Source organism: Cebus imitator, unplaced genomic scaffold (genome assembly GCF_001604975.1).
Source record: "Cebus imitator isolate Cc_AM_T3 unplaced genomic scaffold, Cebus_imitator-1.0 Scaffold311, whole genome shotgun sequence".
In the NCBI taxonomy this organism is placed as follows: domain Eukaryota; kingdom Metazoa; phylum Chordata; class Mammalia; order Primates; family Cebidae; genus Cebus; species Cebus imitator.
In genome coordinates this window covers 3,289,471-3,306,433 of record NW_016107626.1, presented here as the reverse complement: position 1 = coordinate 3,306,433, position 16,963 = coordinate 3,289,471, and the positions used below count along the sequence as shown (strand labels likewise).

The window sequence follows — 16,963 nt, the reverse complement described above, 5'->3', positions numbered from 1 at the left end:
CCTGACTAATTTTTATATTTTTTAATAGAGATGGGGTCTCACCATGTTGGCCAGGCTGGTCCCACACTCCTGACCCCAGGTGATCCACCAGCCTCAGCCTCCCACAGTATTGCATGACAAACATGAGCCACCACACCTGGCCAACTTCTGCTGTTTTAAGTCACCCAGTTTGTGGCACTTTGTCATAGCAGCCCAGGAGACTGATAAGGAGCAGACAAAACTTTATTTTCAAACGGAAACGCTACGTTTTCCCACATCACTGTCACAGAGGTGGGCTTCGACAGGGGATGCTCAGGGCAGACCCCTCCTCGCTTGTATCCAAGTGGAAGGTGGCAGGGCCCCAGGGCACCTGGACCTCACCCTCCCCGGCTGCCTGCCGAGATGCAGAGATGGCTGAGATGGCTGAGCTGGGGGTGCCAGAAAGGCCTGACCCGGCTGCCTCCACCGAGGGGCTAGGGTTTCAAGGCCAACTGGGACCCGCCTAGGGCGTGGGATGGAGAAGCTCCATGCCAGCGTTCCCAACACACCTAATGCTCATAAAGCAAGGCAAACCCACAGCAGACCATGGCAGAACCTGGCCACCAGCTGGAGACCACCTGCTGGGGTCAGTTTGCACAGCTGCTCTCGGCTCCAAGTGGCCTCTCGCGGGTCTTCCAGCCTGGTTCGGTCACAGGCCATGGAGGGGAGGCTGCAAGGCCCTTGGAGGCAGTCTTGGAAGGTGTGTGTCACTTGCCATCCTGCTGGTCAGGACAGATTGCAGGGCAGCCATGCATGAGGGACTGCACTCCTGGCTTAAGCTTGCTGAGCACGTCAGCCCCCTTCGTCCTCCGGGGAACAGGGCTGGGCCCGTCTGCTCCTGCCACGCCCACCCCTGGTCCCCTAAATGACAGGGATGGAGTGAGGCAGGCAGGGACCTCACTGCTGAGGTCCCCACAAGCTTGGGTCGGGCCTGGCCCCTCGGAAGTCCTGCAGGAGACAGAGGTTTGCCTTAGTAGCAAGTGAGCGGGGAGCTGCGGGCGGGAGGACGTCAGGCATGGGGGTGCTGCTCAGGGCCGAGAGCTGGGAAACTGAGGGAAACTGTGTCCCCTGAAACCCAGGTCCTCCATCTTCAGACTTCCTGCCAAGGCCAGGTGTCTGATAGCCCCAAGTGGACACCCGGGGGCACCCACTGCAGGGTGACGACCCACAGAACAGAGTGACTGAGAAGAGAGACTCGGAGGTGCCCAGCACAGTGGCACAAGGCCTCTGACTGTGGGGCTGCTGGGTGGCCTCGCCTCTGGCCTGCATCTCTGGCCCCACAAGGAAGCAGGTCCAGAGGGAGAGGGAGGCCGACATGAGGAAGCCTCCAGGAAAAAGGAAGCCAGGGACACTAGAAAATGTCACCAGGCACCAGGGACCAGAAACATCCTTGGGGCAGAGGAACTGAGACGAATCCACACAGCGCAGACAGGAGCCCAAGGAAAGTGAGGGGCTGTGAGGCGGCTGGCGGGACACAGCCACGTCCTCGTCCACTGCGGCAAGATGTCAACAGGCAACGCCCCAGTGGACTCAAGGGGGTGGCTGAACGGCTCGCAGAAAGAGATCAATTCTTGCAGGAACAGCAAGAGGTGGGACTGGCACAGCTGGAATTCAGGGAGAGGAGCTGACATACTCAACCTTCATTACTGGGGACCCTCCCTCAGAACAAGTCTCTCAGCACCACTGCCTTTTAAAAACAGTTTCAGGGCCAGGAGCAGTGGCTCACACCTGGAATCCCAGCACATTGGGAGGCTTAGGAGGGTGGATCACCTGAGGTCAGGAGTTTGAGACTAGCTTGGCCAACATGGAGAAATCCCATCTCTACCAAAAATATAAAAATTAGCCAGGCTGGGTGGTGAACACCTGTAATCCCAGCTACTCGGGAGGCTGAGGCAGGAGAATCACTTGAACCTGGGGGGCAGAGGTTGCAGTGAGCTGACACTGTGCCACTGCACTCCAGCCTGGGTGACAGAATGAGATTCAGCCTCAAAATAATAAAAAAATATAAAAATAAAAATAGTTTCAAACTAGGAGCAGCCTAAAGGCTCCTGGTGCCATTGCCACCCTGTGTGCACCTGCCAGCAGTAACCCATGCCGGCTGCAGGTCCAGTGTTCCAAGGCTGCTGGGACACACAGAGTCCCCGCGTAGGAGCAGCCCAGGCAGCCCCCACATGCTGACTGTCGGGGCTGGCTGCACCTGCCGTCCCTTCTCTAATGCAGGACAGCGGTGTCAACCGCCCCAGGCATGGCTACTGAGTCCCCCACAGATGACTAGGTAGTGTACACTCCGACTCAAGAATCTGTCTGCAAGGCAGGTCCCTAAGGACAGAAGATAGACAGGTGGGTGCCCAGGAAAGGGGACAGGAGGGTTCATGCTAAGTGGGGCACTGTCTGTTCTGAGGTGAAGAAAACTCTCAGGAATTAGGAGTGACGGTTACACAACATTCTGAACGTATGAAAAATCACTGAATCACATAAAGTGAAAAACCTTATGGTATGTGAATTATATATCACATTTGAATAGCAGAATGGCAAAATTTCTTTCTAGACAGGAAGACACAAACTGGTGAAACCCAATGGTGATTGAACACCATCACTGAGAACACTGTTAGAGAGAAAGGTGTGGAGTTCCCCCCCCAGTGAGAACAGTGTTAGAGAGAAAGGTGTGGAGTTCCCCCCAGTGAGAACAGTGTTAGAGAGAAAGGTGTGGAGTTTCCCCCCCCAGTGAGAACAGCGTTAGAGAGAAAGGTGTGGAGTTTCCCCCCTCAGTGAGAACAGTGTTAGAGAGAAACGTGTCAGCTTTTAGGACTGCAAAAGCTCTGTGTGAGGCAGGGAGAAGTTTTGGGGCTTTTTGCAGCAAGGAAATTTCTGGGCAACCTGGCTCATGGTGACTTCCCCTCTGGAGCCCCAGCTTCAGTAAAAAGCAATGGCCTGGTCCCCGGGCAGCCTGAGAGTCAGGTGCAGAGAAAGGTTTCCAGCCTCGGGGAGGTTGGGCTGGGGGCTTAGTGCAGGGGGCACCACGAGGCATCTTGAGCATCCCCGGTAAGGGCACCTAGATGAAAGCCAGGGATAATTATGGCTCTCTGGCCTCGCTTGATTCCACAAAACCCTTTGTGGTGGCCTGAAAGGAAAAGCAAATAGATGCAAAACCTGTCTCTGGCTTCTAGGATAGAAGGACCTTTGAAATTATAAGACATTAAAATAAAGCTTCGGGTAAAAGGACTGTCATGTTCTCGCTGCAGATTTGATGTGAGATCAAAAGAGAACTGCTCCAGAAAGCCCGCCTAGTGTGTCAAGGACACCTCACCCCAGCGCACATTTTCCACAACGTGGCGCTGTCTCTCCCGTAAGGGCCATGGTCCCCCTCTGGTCACACTTCTCTGCTTTTTTGTCCCTCCACTTTATTTTTTGAGATAGGGTCCTGCCCTGTCACTCAGGCTGGAGTACGGTGGCGCAGTCACAGCTCACTGCAGCCTCGACCTTCCAGGCTCATGTGATCCTCCCACCTCAGCCTCCCAAGTGTCCCCTCCACTTTCTTTCTTAGGGGCCCTCAGGGATATGTGAGAGGCATGAGACTACTTGGGGGCTTCTGTGAGACAGGCAGGCTGCCAGCAACTCAGCTGTCCTTGTCCTGTGGGCCCTGTGCAATCAGACAGAAGATGATGCAGCTGCCTCGAGGGGCAAACACAGGCCCCCTCAGCCACCGTCCCACCAGGGGAAGAGGCCCATCATCTCCCACAGGGTCAGGAAGGCTTGGCAACCGCCTGGCCCAGCACAAGGGTTCTCCTCCAATCCCAAGCAAATGGAGCCGAGTGGAAATTCTGCCCCACACTAGCAGGCACAAGTGTCCTTCCACTTGTCACCATATCTGCCCATGCCGCGTCGCCTTCTGGGAGTAATGCCGACGTTCCCTGGCCCACACCCCCTTTAGTGAGCAACCCGCCATGCACACGGCAGCCCAGCCGGAATCCTGGGGCCTGGGCGGATATTGGGTGCATTCAGTCGTGAAGCCTGAGGCTTCCCGGCGCCTGGCTCCCAGCCAGCACATGGCAGCGTTCTGAAGGACAGGAAGGAGTTGGCCCTCACTGCCCTTCTCAGACGGCTGGCGCTGGAGAAAAGCACACAGCTGTCCTCGCTGCTCTGCCTGGACTCACGTCCTCGTCCCCACCACTGGTGCAGCGGTGCCTTGTGGCTCCGTAGGGCTGTGGACAGTGGGGCGTACCCAACCCCAGTGTGGATCCAGAGGTCTCCCTCTGCAGCAGGCCATGGAGGCGGGAGGGGCTCCGTGCTGAGAAGGCCGCTCTGCACCGCTGACCGGGGGTCTGGCTGTGCGGTTCTGCTGAGCTCACCCGAGAGTCCATGCATGCGCTGCGGAGACCCGAGTCAGCAGCAGGGCCACTGCGGCGTGGGCACCCCAACACCTCATTAGGGGTGTTAATCAGCACAGATGAGTCGGCTGGCTATCAGTCGGCACCTGCTGACAGGTGTAGGAAATCTGGGGGGCGGGGACACAGAATGCTCCCCTACCTGAGGGCATCCCAGGCCGGCGGGTGGGGCCCCTGAGAGCTAAAAGCACCACAACTCTGCTGTGTCCACAAGGCACTTTCTTGATGCATTCGAAGCCACCGAGTTCACACCCACATGTGCTCGGCCAGCGGCCCAGAAGTCACCCGCTCTGCCACAGCTACCACTTGAGTGGCTCGCGGCCCCGGCCCCGCTCGGCCTCCAGGTAGGCGTCATACAGCACCTTCAGGTGCAGCAGCAGCTGCTCCAGGTTCTCACCGGTCACCGCCGACAGTGCGATGACCTCCTGCCCCAAGTGATCCCGGAGCTGGGACAGATTGGCTCGGGCTTCAGGGAGGTCAATCTTATTTGCGATGATTGCGTGGGGCCTCTCAGACAGGCCCTCTTCATACATCTCCAGTTCGTATTTTAAATCGTCCACTTGAGTCCACGGCTCAGACAGAGAAAGATCCACCACGAACAAGAGAAAGCGGCAGCGCTCAATGTGCCTGAGGAAGGCAGACCCCAGGCCCCTGTTCTGGTGGGCGCCTCGTATGAGGCCAGGGATGTCGGCCACTGCAGGGAAGACGGGCACACGGGGTCACCACTGGTCCCACCCAGCACCAAGCGCGCCTTCCACCTCGAGTCTGGGAGGGAAGGCCTGGAGCCCACTGCGGAGGCTGGATTTCCTGAGTTCTAACACTTTCCTTTCAAGGAATGGCTTGAACTAAAGCCATCTGATCACCGGGTGCTTCACTGGACTAACTGCCAGCCAAGGAACGGAACACCCTGTGATAACCGGGAGATCGGCATGGTGACGGATCTGTCTAGCAGGGGACACTTAACACCTTCTATCCTTCCGGCTTCAAATGGGATTCAAAAAAAGGAAAATGGCTTCCTACACCCTACTAATACTTTGATTATGGATAGGAATTATAGAGAGTACTCTGCAGATATAAAGTGCGTACGAACAACCTCACCAGCAGGCTTACTATTTTTTTTTTTTTTTTTTTTTTTGAGACGGAGTTTCACTCTTGTTACCCAGGCTGGAGTGCAATGGCGCGATCTCGGCTCACCGCAACCTCCACCTCCTGGGTTCAGGCAATTCTCCTGCCTCAGCCTCCAGAGTAGCTGGGATTACAGGCACGCGCCACCATGCCCAGCTAATTTTTTGTAGTTTTAGTAGAGACGGGGTTTCACCATGTTGACCAGGATGGTCTCGATCTCTTGACCTCGTGATCCACCCACCTCGGCCTCCCAAAGTGCTGGGATTACAGGCTTGAGCCACCGCGCCCGGCCCAGGCTTACTATTTTTAATGGGTACATTGTTTTCCGGGAAAAAGTTTTATTCTTTCAAACGGCACAAGGAACGCTTTTAAGCCACAGGTTGTGACGGTGCTGAGCCTCCACAGATGAAAGCAAGGGACAAATGGAGTAGGAAGAAATAACGTCCTCAGGCTGAAATTTCAGCTCAAGTTTCTAAACTGTAACTGACAGACTCCCGGGGGGATGGGGTGGGAACCTAATTTTCATAGAGAACAGGCTGATTAAAATTGTATAAATTAAAGCCAGGCCCGGTGGCTCATGCCTGTAATCCCAGCATTTTGGGAGGCTGAGGTGGGCAGATCGCTTGAGATCAGGAGTTGGAGACCAGCCTGGCCAACGCAGTGAAACCCTGTCTCTCCTAAAAATACAAAAAAATTAACTGGGCGTGATGGCACATGCCTGTAATCCCAGCTACTCAGGAGGCTGAGGCAGGAGAATCGCTTGAACACAGGAGGCGGAGGCTGCAGTGAGCTGAGATCAAGCCACTGTACTCCAGCCTGGGTGACAGAGTGAGACTTCATTCCAAAAAAAAAAAATTGTTTAAATCAGGAAAAACTATGCTACATTTTAAACGGAAAGCTAAATTTAAGAGCTACATGTAAGTCTAACCTGTGAGAGATTTCTGGAATCCTACCTGCTATTTGTTGGTGGCCTTCGTAGTGGACGATCCCGACGTGGGGCTTCAGGGTGGTAAATGGGTAGGCAGCCACAGCGGGTCTGGCGTTTGAAAGGGCCCGGAGAAGCGAGGATTTCCCGGCGTTGGGGAATCCCACCTGGGGGAGAGAGGGAAGGCGTGGCATGGCCCTCGGCAGCACCTGTTAGCACGGTCTGTAACTAACTCGATTGGTGGGAGGATTTCAGGACTGCGGGATTCACAAGGGCTCATGCTTGCGACCAAGCCCTCCCTGCACTCATGGGAAAACGGTGAGTCCCAAAGCTGTTCGCTTCTTGGCTGCTGGCAAAACCCCACGGAGAACAGGGATTTTCTAGAGTTCAATGTGTACAGATGCTGTTGGCGGAGGGGACACTTACCATCCCGGCGTGGGCCACCGTCTTCAGCTCCAGGTGGAGAACTCGCTGCTGTCCTGGCTGTCCAGGGGTACAGGTCACAGGGGCACGGTTGTCGTTGGCCAGGAAGAAGCGGTTGCCTTTCCCTCCGGCCCCACCTAGTGCGGCAATGTACTGGTCGCCTAGGTGAGCCAGGTCAGCCACAACTCGGTTTCCCTCCTTCACCAGCGTGCCCACGGGGACCTGGGAAACAGCAGGCGCTCATCAGCTGAGCCGTATGAGCAGTGTGGAAAGGCGACCGTAACTCTCCTGGAGCAAGCGCTAAGGGAAGAAGACAAGAGCGGACGGTGCCCGCGGCGGCTGCCAGATTAGGAACGGGATGGCGCAGCCCCACCCCACTCACCTCCGCTGACAGCCGTGGAATGCAAGAAAAAGGTCCCAGTGCTCCAGGGATTTCACGGGGCTCGGTACACGCCCTTCTAAGTGCACAAAGGGCTTTTCCAAATAGTGTTTCCAAAACATTAGGGTGAACAGAAGCAATGGGAACAAAACGGCTAATCTAAGAGAAGAGTGAGCTACACTGGCAAGGAGACACCGGGCCCGCTGGGTGGCAGCGGGCTCCTCGGTCGGAGGGCGGCTCATGGTGCCAGAGACGGAGCGAGTGTGGATGCTGTGGGCTCCAGATTTCTAAGAGAATCATTTCATGAGCTTTTCACTAGGTGACATGCACATCGCGTGACCCTGGTACAAGCGCCTGTCTGGGCTTTGCTTTGGGGGCGTGGCAGCTTTCCTGTTGTTTGCAGCCTCCATTTGCACTGCGCTGTTTCCTGGCTGTGGGCATCAAGTCACAGGGGTCTCCTGGGTGGCCCCAGGAGCTGAATGATCCGGAACCACAGGGACAGGGCCAGCTCCGGCAGCCTCGGCTCACCTGGATATAGAGGACGGCGCCACTGCGCCCGAAGCAGTTTTTACTGCCGCCATCTTCTCCATTGAAACCCTGGTACCTCGACAGGACCGATGACAGGGACTTGACTCGCTGATCAACTAAAGTGAGAACAAGAGTCTCAGCCCCTTTAAGACAGCCATGGCCTACTGCTGACATCTCTGTGTCCCTTTTAAGAACCTTAAAAATGCGTATGGAAGCATGGAGTGGGGCTGCAGCAGAAGTCACAAAAACAGCAGCATGGCTTTTTGAAAGTGAACTTATTTTGCTTCCAAAAGTGCTGTCATTTCTGAACATTTTAAAATTACTCATTTTTTAAAGTAGCTACATTCTATGACTGTTGTGAACGCCTTGCTCCCAGCTCGCTGCTGCGTTTGTGCCGAATGAGTGGGAATGACACCAGCACCCGGCAGCACCCGGCAGCACCCGCCGGCAGCACCCGGCAGCACCCGCCAGGCTGCCGCACAGGCTCTGCTTTCACGCGGCCAGCACGTCAGGTGCCTTGACAGGAAACACTCTGTGCTCCTGAAATTAAAAAACAAGACAAAACATGCTGGAAGCTGCTTTTTTGCGTGTGCTGTTTATGAACATCCGTGTATTTTATAAAAATGACATCCATACATCAGGGCTTTTGGTTTTCTTAGGGCAAGGTCTCCCCGTCAGCCAGGATGGAGTGCGGCGGCACCATGGGAGCTCGCTGCAGCCTCCGCCTGCTGGGCTCAAGCGATCTCCGTGCCTCAACCCCGAGTAGCTGGGACTATAGGTGTGTGCCACCACATCTGGTTATTTTTTTTTTTAAGAGACAGGGTATCACTGTGTTGCCTAGGCTTGTCTCAAACTCCTGGGCTCAAGTGATCCTCAGCCTCCCCAAATACTGGGATTACAGGCATGAGCCACTGTACCTAGCTGGGTTTTAAACATTTTATTTTTATTTTTTTAGAGACAGGGTATCACGTTGTCACCCACACTGGAGTGCCGGGGTATGATCAAGACTCATTGCAGCCTTGAACTCCTGGGCTCAGGCAATTCTCCTGGAGTAGCTGGGACCACAGGCACACATCACCATGTCTGGCTAATTTTTTCTTTTTTCTTTCTTTCTTTTTTTTTTTTGTATACTTAAATACTTTATTTATTTATTTTTTTTCCCACTGACACTAATTTTTTCAAAAATTTTTTGTAGATCCACAGATCTTGAGACCAAAAAAATAATTATTTTTTTTGCCCAGGCTGGTCTTGAACTTCTGGGCTCAAGTGATCCCCCTGCCTTGGCCTCCCAAAGTGCTGGGATCAGAGGCATGGGCCACTGCACCTGCCCATACATCAGGTTTTTAGTTCAAATGCACATGCAGACTCAGGGCCCCTCCCCACCTCCGCCCGTGCCACCCCAGGGCACCTGCCTCTCAGAATGACATGCCCGCCGTTGCCTCCGTCCCCTCCATCGGGGCCTCCAAACTCCTTGCGGGGCTCACTGTGGAAGCAGCTTGCCCCGGCGCCTCCGTTTCCTCCACAGACAAGCACTCTCCGACAGTCCACAAAATACCTTTTCTGCAGAGAGCACAAGCATCCCACGTCACCTCAGCACTTGAGGGCCCTTCGAGAGATCACGCATCCATTTGAGATGTACTTCTATCTGGGACAGCCTATTAAAATTCGAGGTTAATGACACTAACGTGGCTAATCTCTTCTAAAATTCAAAGATAAAACAGCTCCCATAAGTCAGCAGCATTTGTAGACAGAGGTAAATCCACGATGCAGACCTAAGTATTCTGTATGGACCCACACTTCAAAATTCAGCATTTCTTATTCTGGGTGAGACTAATTTAAAAACAAACCGAAACCCAGCATTTCTAACCTAAAACACCCACATCTTGTTTACGAAATGTTCATTAAATAATGTGTCTTTCCATTCCAAAAAAACCATTCCTGAAATAGTAGAACCTTACTCTCAGAAAGTTCTGATTTCCCAGGATGTGATAGGGAAATGGAGTCACAGCCATTCCTGCACAATTGCCAGGCTTTCGACTCTGGGGCCTGAAGCAAACAAGGTTCACCGTAAAAACCTAGTGATGCAAACAGAGCCCCTTGCTGGAGGGAAAGCTGATCGCGAGGTCACTGAGGCAGGTGCAGTCTGGTCGAAGAGAGAACTAATCAGGTTATTGTTCACTACACAGCAGCTCCGACCACAGAAGGGTCAGCTCCCTTGGCCCAGGGTGCTGCAGCCGCACCACACCCTGGGGTGGGCACCGGGCTTCTGCCACGTGCACGGACAGACGCACCACGCCCAACAGCCACCCAGGCCTGCTGCTTCTGCACTCCCATCCAATACTCCTCAAATGCGTCTTCCTTTTTTCTTTTAAAAGAAAATACACAAACATTTTAAGATTCTTTGGCACCACCGTGTGGAAAAACCACGAACTGCTATTTCCAAATCTCAACGTGTAATGTCCACCAGACAGGGAGAGCCACACCTAGACTGGCCTTCTCTTCTGGGGATGAGGCAGGCCTGTGCGGACACTTCCGCTATGCGAGCACGCTTCCCGCCACGGCGGCTTTTCCCCCAAAGTGCTGTTTGCCCCAGTGATGCTTATCTGTAGCCCCTCCATTCAGGAGGAATGAAGTAAGTCATAAACTTGTATTTTCTTGAATTTATGAGAGAGAATCATGTTTCAAATAGGAGGTTTTGGTAAACAGAACAAGAAAAACTTGTAAGGCTTAAAGAACCATGAAACAGAAAGTCTATTTCCTCCATTTATTTTATTTACTTATTAATTTTTAGTAGAGATGGGGTTTCACCATGTTGGCCAGGCTGGTCTCGAACTCCTGACCTCAAGTGATCCGCCTGCCTCATCTTCCCAAAGGGTTGAGATTACAGGCATGAGCCACCGCGCCTGGCCCCTTGATGGGTTTTAAATTAAGAAATAGCCACATATATTAAAGGATATATGTAATAGACATGTAAGATACCCAGGATCATGGTAAAATGAGCAGCCTCTACCACGGCTCTCCAAGCACCCAGCACCTCTCCCAGCCTGCTGGGATTTGCTGAGTGTGGGACTTGGCACACAGGCCGCATTTCACCCCACCATTTTCAAGAAGCTCCATGTGCCCCCATCAGTAACATCATTAACTAACATCAACAGAGATGAGATCAAGAGGACCCAAAACCACACCCTGTGCTTTCTGGGGAGTAGACAGGCAAGCTGCTGTACTCCCACATGCAGACTTGGGGCCCCTAACTTCAGAAGTCTCACCAGCTTTTTCTCAGAGAGTGGCTTCTTCCCCGGGAGCTCCTGATGCTTCGCGTGGTCCGCACAGCCGACCGAGAGCAGCCTGGGAGAAACCTGCCGTGGCGGTAGCTGGCTGGGCTTAAGGCCAGCCTGCATGGACAAGGCCCAGTGCCCCACGCCCTCAAACATGGTCCTCGATCTTGCTGAGAAAAGCCTTGCAGGTGTCATGGCCCCTACGGAAGTCAGATTGGCAAAATGAGATACTTGGTTGAATCCTGGCATGAAACAGAAACTAAAGAGGAGGGCCCCACCAGCAGGTCTCAATGCCTGTTTCTGAAACAAACAAGTGAACTGACAAATCCGACTTCGCTGGGCACTCACCCTCTCTGCCCTGACCCAGTCAGCCGATCTGTGACTCGAGAGCAGGCTTTCTGTACAAAGGATTTAAAACATTAAATCACCCACCACGCTAGACATGCCCTCTTATGGAATATCAAGTATCTGCTCAACAAAAATATTAAAAAGGAAATCTGAACTGCAAGTCAAAATTTCTTGAAAATAAAGACACCCATTTATTCAAATATTATTAAGTGGGTAATCTTGTGCAACTTTAAAGTTGTTAAACTGGAACACAACAAAAACATTAAACGTGGGTCACAGCAGCTAAGCATCCAGGCTCTGGAAACCAAGTCTCAGGGATAGCCACGCGCCTGTGTGGCCTCAGCCTCCACAGCTGTAAGGACACTCGTACTTAGGATGGGGAGCTGTAAGGACAGGGCTGGGGGTGAGGATGGGCTGAGCTGATCCACACAGCTAGACAACAGTGGCCCTCGCGGGCACACTGAGAGAATGAGAAGCAGACACTTGGCCTCTGCTCCTGACGCAGAGTGCTCAGAACACTGGTAATTTCCTGAGTGATGGGGGTGACAGGGGTGCTCGACACAGAGCTCCTAAATCCCTTGGACTTCCCAAGTGACAGGATAGTCTTCTGTTCTAATGAGGCACCTCTTGGTGGGCTCCTGGATGGCCTTGGGACAGGGCTGGTCATCATAAAGACCGAAACACAACGAGAAGCCTGGACCGTTCAGCCCCACCCCCACCCTCCAAAAAGGGGAGAGGGGCTGGAGGCTGAGTTCATAAGTGATCATGCCTCCATGGAAATCCTTCAGCTGGGGTCCTGGAAAGCTTTCGGTTTGGTGAACACATCCTGTGCTGTGAGGGCAGACACACAACTTCCCAGGGACACAGGCTCCTGTGCCCAGGACCTCCAGGCCTCGCTGTGCCTCTCCTCACCCAGCTGCCCACCTCTGCCTCCTGTGGCATCCTCTATAGTAAACTGGCAATGCAAACCAACTGCCTTCCTTAGTTCTGTGAGCCACTACAGCAAATTATCAAACCTGAAGGGGTTGCAGGAGCCCCCAATGTATAGCCAAGATGGACAGAAGTGTGGGTGCCCTGCAATTAGCATCTGAAATGGGAGGTGGTTTGGTGTGACTGAGCCCCTAACCCTGGGGTCTGTGATAACCACGGCAGGGTCAGACTGAAGTGAATTATCGGGTGCCCGGTGGTGTCTGGAGAGGGCTGGTGAATTGTTGGTGTGGAAAACCCATGCTTTTGGTGCCTGACGGTGGTGTTGGTGGGAACAGATCTGCACAGCGACAGGGCTGGCACAGCTGCTGTCACTCTCGGAGCCTTATTTCAGTGGTCATGTGTGCATTCAGCCGCTCATGGCAGCTGGTGACCCTGCAGGTGCCAAGGGCACAGTGAGGGAGCTGGCGACCCTGCCTTCTAGCAGAGGACAGCCCTTCTCCCTTCACCACGAGCACAAACACTGCCTGCTCCCCAAGCCCCCCATTCTTCAGCGGGTCCCACAGGAAGAACCTCACAAGGCGCTCCCCATCCTGAGTATGAGAGGCATGTACAGAAAGGGCCCCTGGTACTCAGCTGAAAACTGGCCACGAGGCCCGTGTGGGAACACAACGAGGGGACACTGCCTGCCTCCTTCTTTGAGACAGCTTGGATGCCTCCCTCTCCACGGCCTCACTCCTCCGAAAAGGGGTCACCTCCTTTCAGGCGGGGTGTCACTCCTCTGTGGGGTCCTTGGCTATTTCGCCTTAATTCTGAGGCAATCACAGTTACAGAAAAGTTGGAAGAATACAAAGAACTTTCTCCTAATCACTGAGTCAGTTACTGACCAGACTTCCCTGCACCCGGAACATTCCATGTGTGTTTCCCCGAGACCGGCCATGACCAACAGCCCCTCCTCAGGCGCTCCCACAGGAGCCCCCCCCCGCAGGAGAGTCTGCATCCCAATCCCTGCTGCCTGCAGCTGCCGTGCCTCCGCCGGCTCTCTGGGCTAGAAGGTTCCTCAGCCTCTCCTGACTCTGGACCGCCCCTGACACCTGGGAGGCGGCAGGCCAGCTACGAGCAGGACGTCCTTGATCCCAGTTCAGCACTCTGGGATCATTCTAATTTTCTCCTGTGGTCTTGGTCACTCCATTCTCTGCCTATAAGAAACTGGGCCTCCATGCTCTTTAAGACACGTGTGGAGCTGCTCAAGCCCTACTGTGACCCGCCCTCAGCGCCACCTCCCTGCTCCACACAGGTGCTCTCGTTCCCTGACTGACCACACTGCCACGCTGGGCCACCTCTCCGTAGGACACCTCCCCTGGTTACTCTTCCTGTGAATATATTTTAAAAGACGGCTGATTTTGAGATGAGTTTAGATTTGTGGACAAGGTGCAAAGGCATTCCCGCGGGCTTTCTTCCCAGTGTCCCCGGCAGCTGTGCCTGTGTGGCCGCCACGCCTGTGTGGCCACCGCTGGTGCACTGCCGCTGAGTGCCAGGTGGCGCTCGGGGCTCCGCGGTTTCCCAAGAGCACCCTTCTTATCTTCCGGGATGCAGGCCAGGATCCACACTGCTTTTAACCGGCAGGTAGTGATATTTTCAAGTGCGTGAAGAAAAAAGGTGCTGAGGCCTTCTATACCTAGGGAAAGTATCTTTCAGAAAGGAAGGTGAAATAAAGAATCTCAGGTGGTAGAAAACAGAGACAGTTTATCACTAATATCCCTGCTGTATAAGGAATGCCCAAGAAAGTTCCTCAGGTTGAAGGAAAATGATACCGGAGGGAAGCCTGGATCTTGAGGAGGGAAGGCAGAGCAGCAGAAACGGTAAATACCAAATGCCACTGTTTTCCTCTTAAGAGTTCTTAAATATGTATGACTGCAGACAAAAGAACACTGTTTAGTGGGCTTCCATTGCTCACAGAGGTAATACACGTGACAGCACAATGAAAAGGTCAGCAGGGGATTAAAGGGACCCAGATGACAGCAAGGTCCCCTGTTTCTGGGATGGGCACAGCATTAACTCTAAGCAGACAGTGAAGGCTAGGTGCGCAGACTGGAAGCTCCCAAGCAATTACTAACACACAATACAAAGACACAGATCCGAAAAGCCAACAGATACATGAAATGCTAAGAACTACCCCAAAAATTCAGAAGAAAAAGAACAAAAGAACAAAAAATCGAGGGGACACATAGGAAGCAATACTAAAAGTGCACCTAAATCCAACCGTGTAAGTAGTTTCATTAAATGGTATGTTCACAGATTCGAAGTGAAGGGCAGAGGTTGACAAGGTGGGTTAAAAAGAGCCAGCTGGTTGCTGGCTGTAATCTCAGCACTGTGGGAGACCAAGGTGGGAGGATCTCTTGAAGCCACGAGTTTGAGACCAGCCTGGGCAAAACAGCATGACCCTCATTTCTACCAAAAGAAAAAAAATTAGCTGGGCTTGGTGGTGCACCCCTGTGGTCCTAGCTACTTGGGAGGTAAGGCGGGAAGGTTGCTTGAGCCCATGAATTCAAAGCTGCATTCCAGCCTGAGCAACAGAACGAGAGAATGAGACCCTATCTTTTTTTTTTTTGAGACAGGGTGTCACTCTGTCACTCCAACTGGAGTGCAGTGATGTAATCACAGCTCATTACAGCCTCCTGTATTAAAGCAATCCTCTTGCCTCAGCCTCCTGAGTAGCTGGGACTACAGGTAAGTGCCACTGTGCTCGACAAATGTTTTTAAAGTTTTTTGCAGAGATGGGGTCTCCCCGTTACCTAGGCTGGTTTCAAATTCCTGGGCCCAAGTGATCTTTCTGTCTTGGCCTCCCAAAGTGCTGAGATTACAAGCATGAGCCACCACAACTGCCCTGAGACCCTTTGTCTAAAAATAGAAAAATAAAAACAGTAAAGACATCAAATCTAAACAATACTATCAAAATATTTACCAGGTTGACATTTATATAGCAGTACATCCAACAACTGTAAAATATGCACTATCTTCCGGTGCATGTGGAACATTCACCAAAACAGAGCGTAAGATGCGTCACAAAAGAAGTCTCAATACACTGAAAAGAAGCCATGCACGGTCAGCCCTCTGTATCTGTGGAGTCAACAAACCTCAGGTAGAGAGTATCCGAAAAACAAAAAACAGTAACAATTTTTTTAAATTAAAAAAATAAAGTACACCAACTATATCCACAGCATTTATATTATATTGTAGTATAAATAATCTAGAGATTATTTAATATATACAGAAAGGCTGGGTGCAGTGGCTCATATCCGTAATCCCAGCAATTTGGGAGGCCAAGGTGGGAGGATCACTTGAGGCCAGGAATTTGAGAACAGCCTAGGTAAAATAGCGAGACCTTGTCTCTACCAAAAAAAAAAAAAAAAGAAAAAAAATTAGCTGGGCATGGTGGTGCACACCTATAACACCAGCTACTTAGGAGGTTAAGGTGGGAGGATCACTGACGCCCAGTAGTTGGAGGCTGCAGTGAGCCATGATCACACCACTGCACTCCAGCCTGGGTGACAGAGCTCCTGACTGGGGGGAAAACAGTATATGAAGGATGTGTGCAGCTTACATGCAAATAATACTCCATTTTATATCAGGGACGTGAGCAACCTCCAACCAATCCCCCTCAAATATCAACCATAGGGTCTATTCTCTAACCAGAATTAAACTGAAAGTCAATAGCTAGAAAATATCTAGGAAAATCCCAAATATCTGCAAATTAAACAACCTTCTTCTAAATAATCCATAGGTCAAAGAAGAAATCAAAAGAGAAATTAGAAAATGTTTTGAACTGAATGACAATGAGAATGCAAAACACCAGAATTTAAGAGATGCAGCTGCAGCAGTGTTTAGAAGGAAACTTACAGCTCTAAAGGTTACCTTAGTAAAGCAGAAAGAGCTAAAATCAGTAACCTAAGGCTCCTCCAAATCAAGACACCAGAAAGAGCAAAGTAAGCCGAAGTAAGAAGGGGAGGGATAATACAGAGTGGAAATAAACAAAGAAACAGACGACAACAATAAAATGTAACAAAAAAGCAGGCTCACTGAAAAGCCAAGCTTACTAACAGAAACCCGGAGAGCACAAATCTCCACTGCCAGGAATGTTAAAAGGTTATCTTCAACACACCTTACAGAGAGCAAAACGACAAGAGAACACCAGTAACAACTTTACGCCAGCAAATTCAATCACAACTCAGCTTACGTAAAATAAACACATTTCTTGAAAAATGCAACTTATTAAAGAAACACAAGAATAAACAATCTAAAATAGCCCTGCATCTACTCAAGAAGTTAAATTTGTTATAAAAGAACACTCCCGGCCAGGTGCGGTGGCTCACGACTGTAATCCCAGCAGTTTGGGAGGCTGAAGCAGGTGGATCACGAGGTCAAGAGTTCCAGATCAGCCTGGCCAAAATGGTGAAACCCCGTCTCTACTAAAAATACAAAAATTAGCCAGGCGTAGTGGCATGTGCCTGTAGTCCTGGCTACTCAGGAGGCGGAGGCTTGAACCCGGGAGGTGGAGGCTCGCTGAGCTGAGATTGTACCGCTGTTACACTCCAGCTTGGGCAACAGAGCGAGACTCTATCTCAAAAAA

At 52.0% G+C, this 16,963-nt stretch overlaps 1 protein-coding gene across 9 annotated transcripts in view; it reads right to left on the bottom strand.

Moving 5' to 3' along the window:
• Positions 1 to 2,634: 2,634 nt before the first annotated feature.
• Positions 2,635 to 16,963, bottom strand: part of MTG2 (mitochondrial ribosome associated GTPase 2) — a 21,199-nt gene continuing 6,870 nt past the window's right edge. For 3 of the 9 annotated variants that reach the window (XM_017503461.2, XM_017503456.2, XM_037729568.1), the window contains 6 exons: positions 11,050 to 11,258; positions 9,196 to 9,343; positions 7,784 to 7,899; positions 6,880 to 7,098; positions 6,482 to 6,620; positions 2,635 to 5,097 (listed from right to left, as the gene is read on the bottom strand). In XM_017503461.2, coding sequence (XP_017358950.1) covers positions 4,703 to 5,097; positions 6,482 to 6,620; positions 6,880 to 7,098; positions 7,784 to 7,899; positions 9,196 to 9,343; positions 11,050 to 11,253 — 1,221 coding nt within the window. In that variant the 5' untranslated portion in view covers positions 11,254 to 11,258 and the 3' untranslated portion in view covers positions 2,635 to 4,702. Of the gene's footprint in view, positions 5,098 to 6,481; positions 6,621 to 6,879; positions 7,099 to 7,783; positions 7,900 to 8,164; positions 8,197 to 9,195; positions 9,344 to 11,049; positions 11,385 to 11,406; positions 14,793 to 15,634; positions 15,667 to 16,963 lie in introns of those variants that run through there. The other 6 variants (XM_037729570.1, XM_017503462.2, XM_037729569.1 and 3 more) reach the window with 6 other exon arrangements.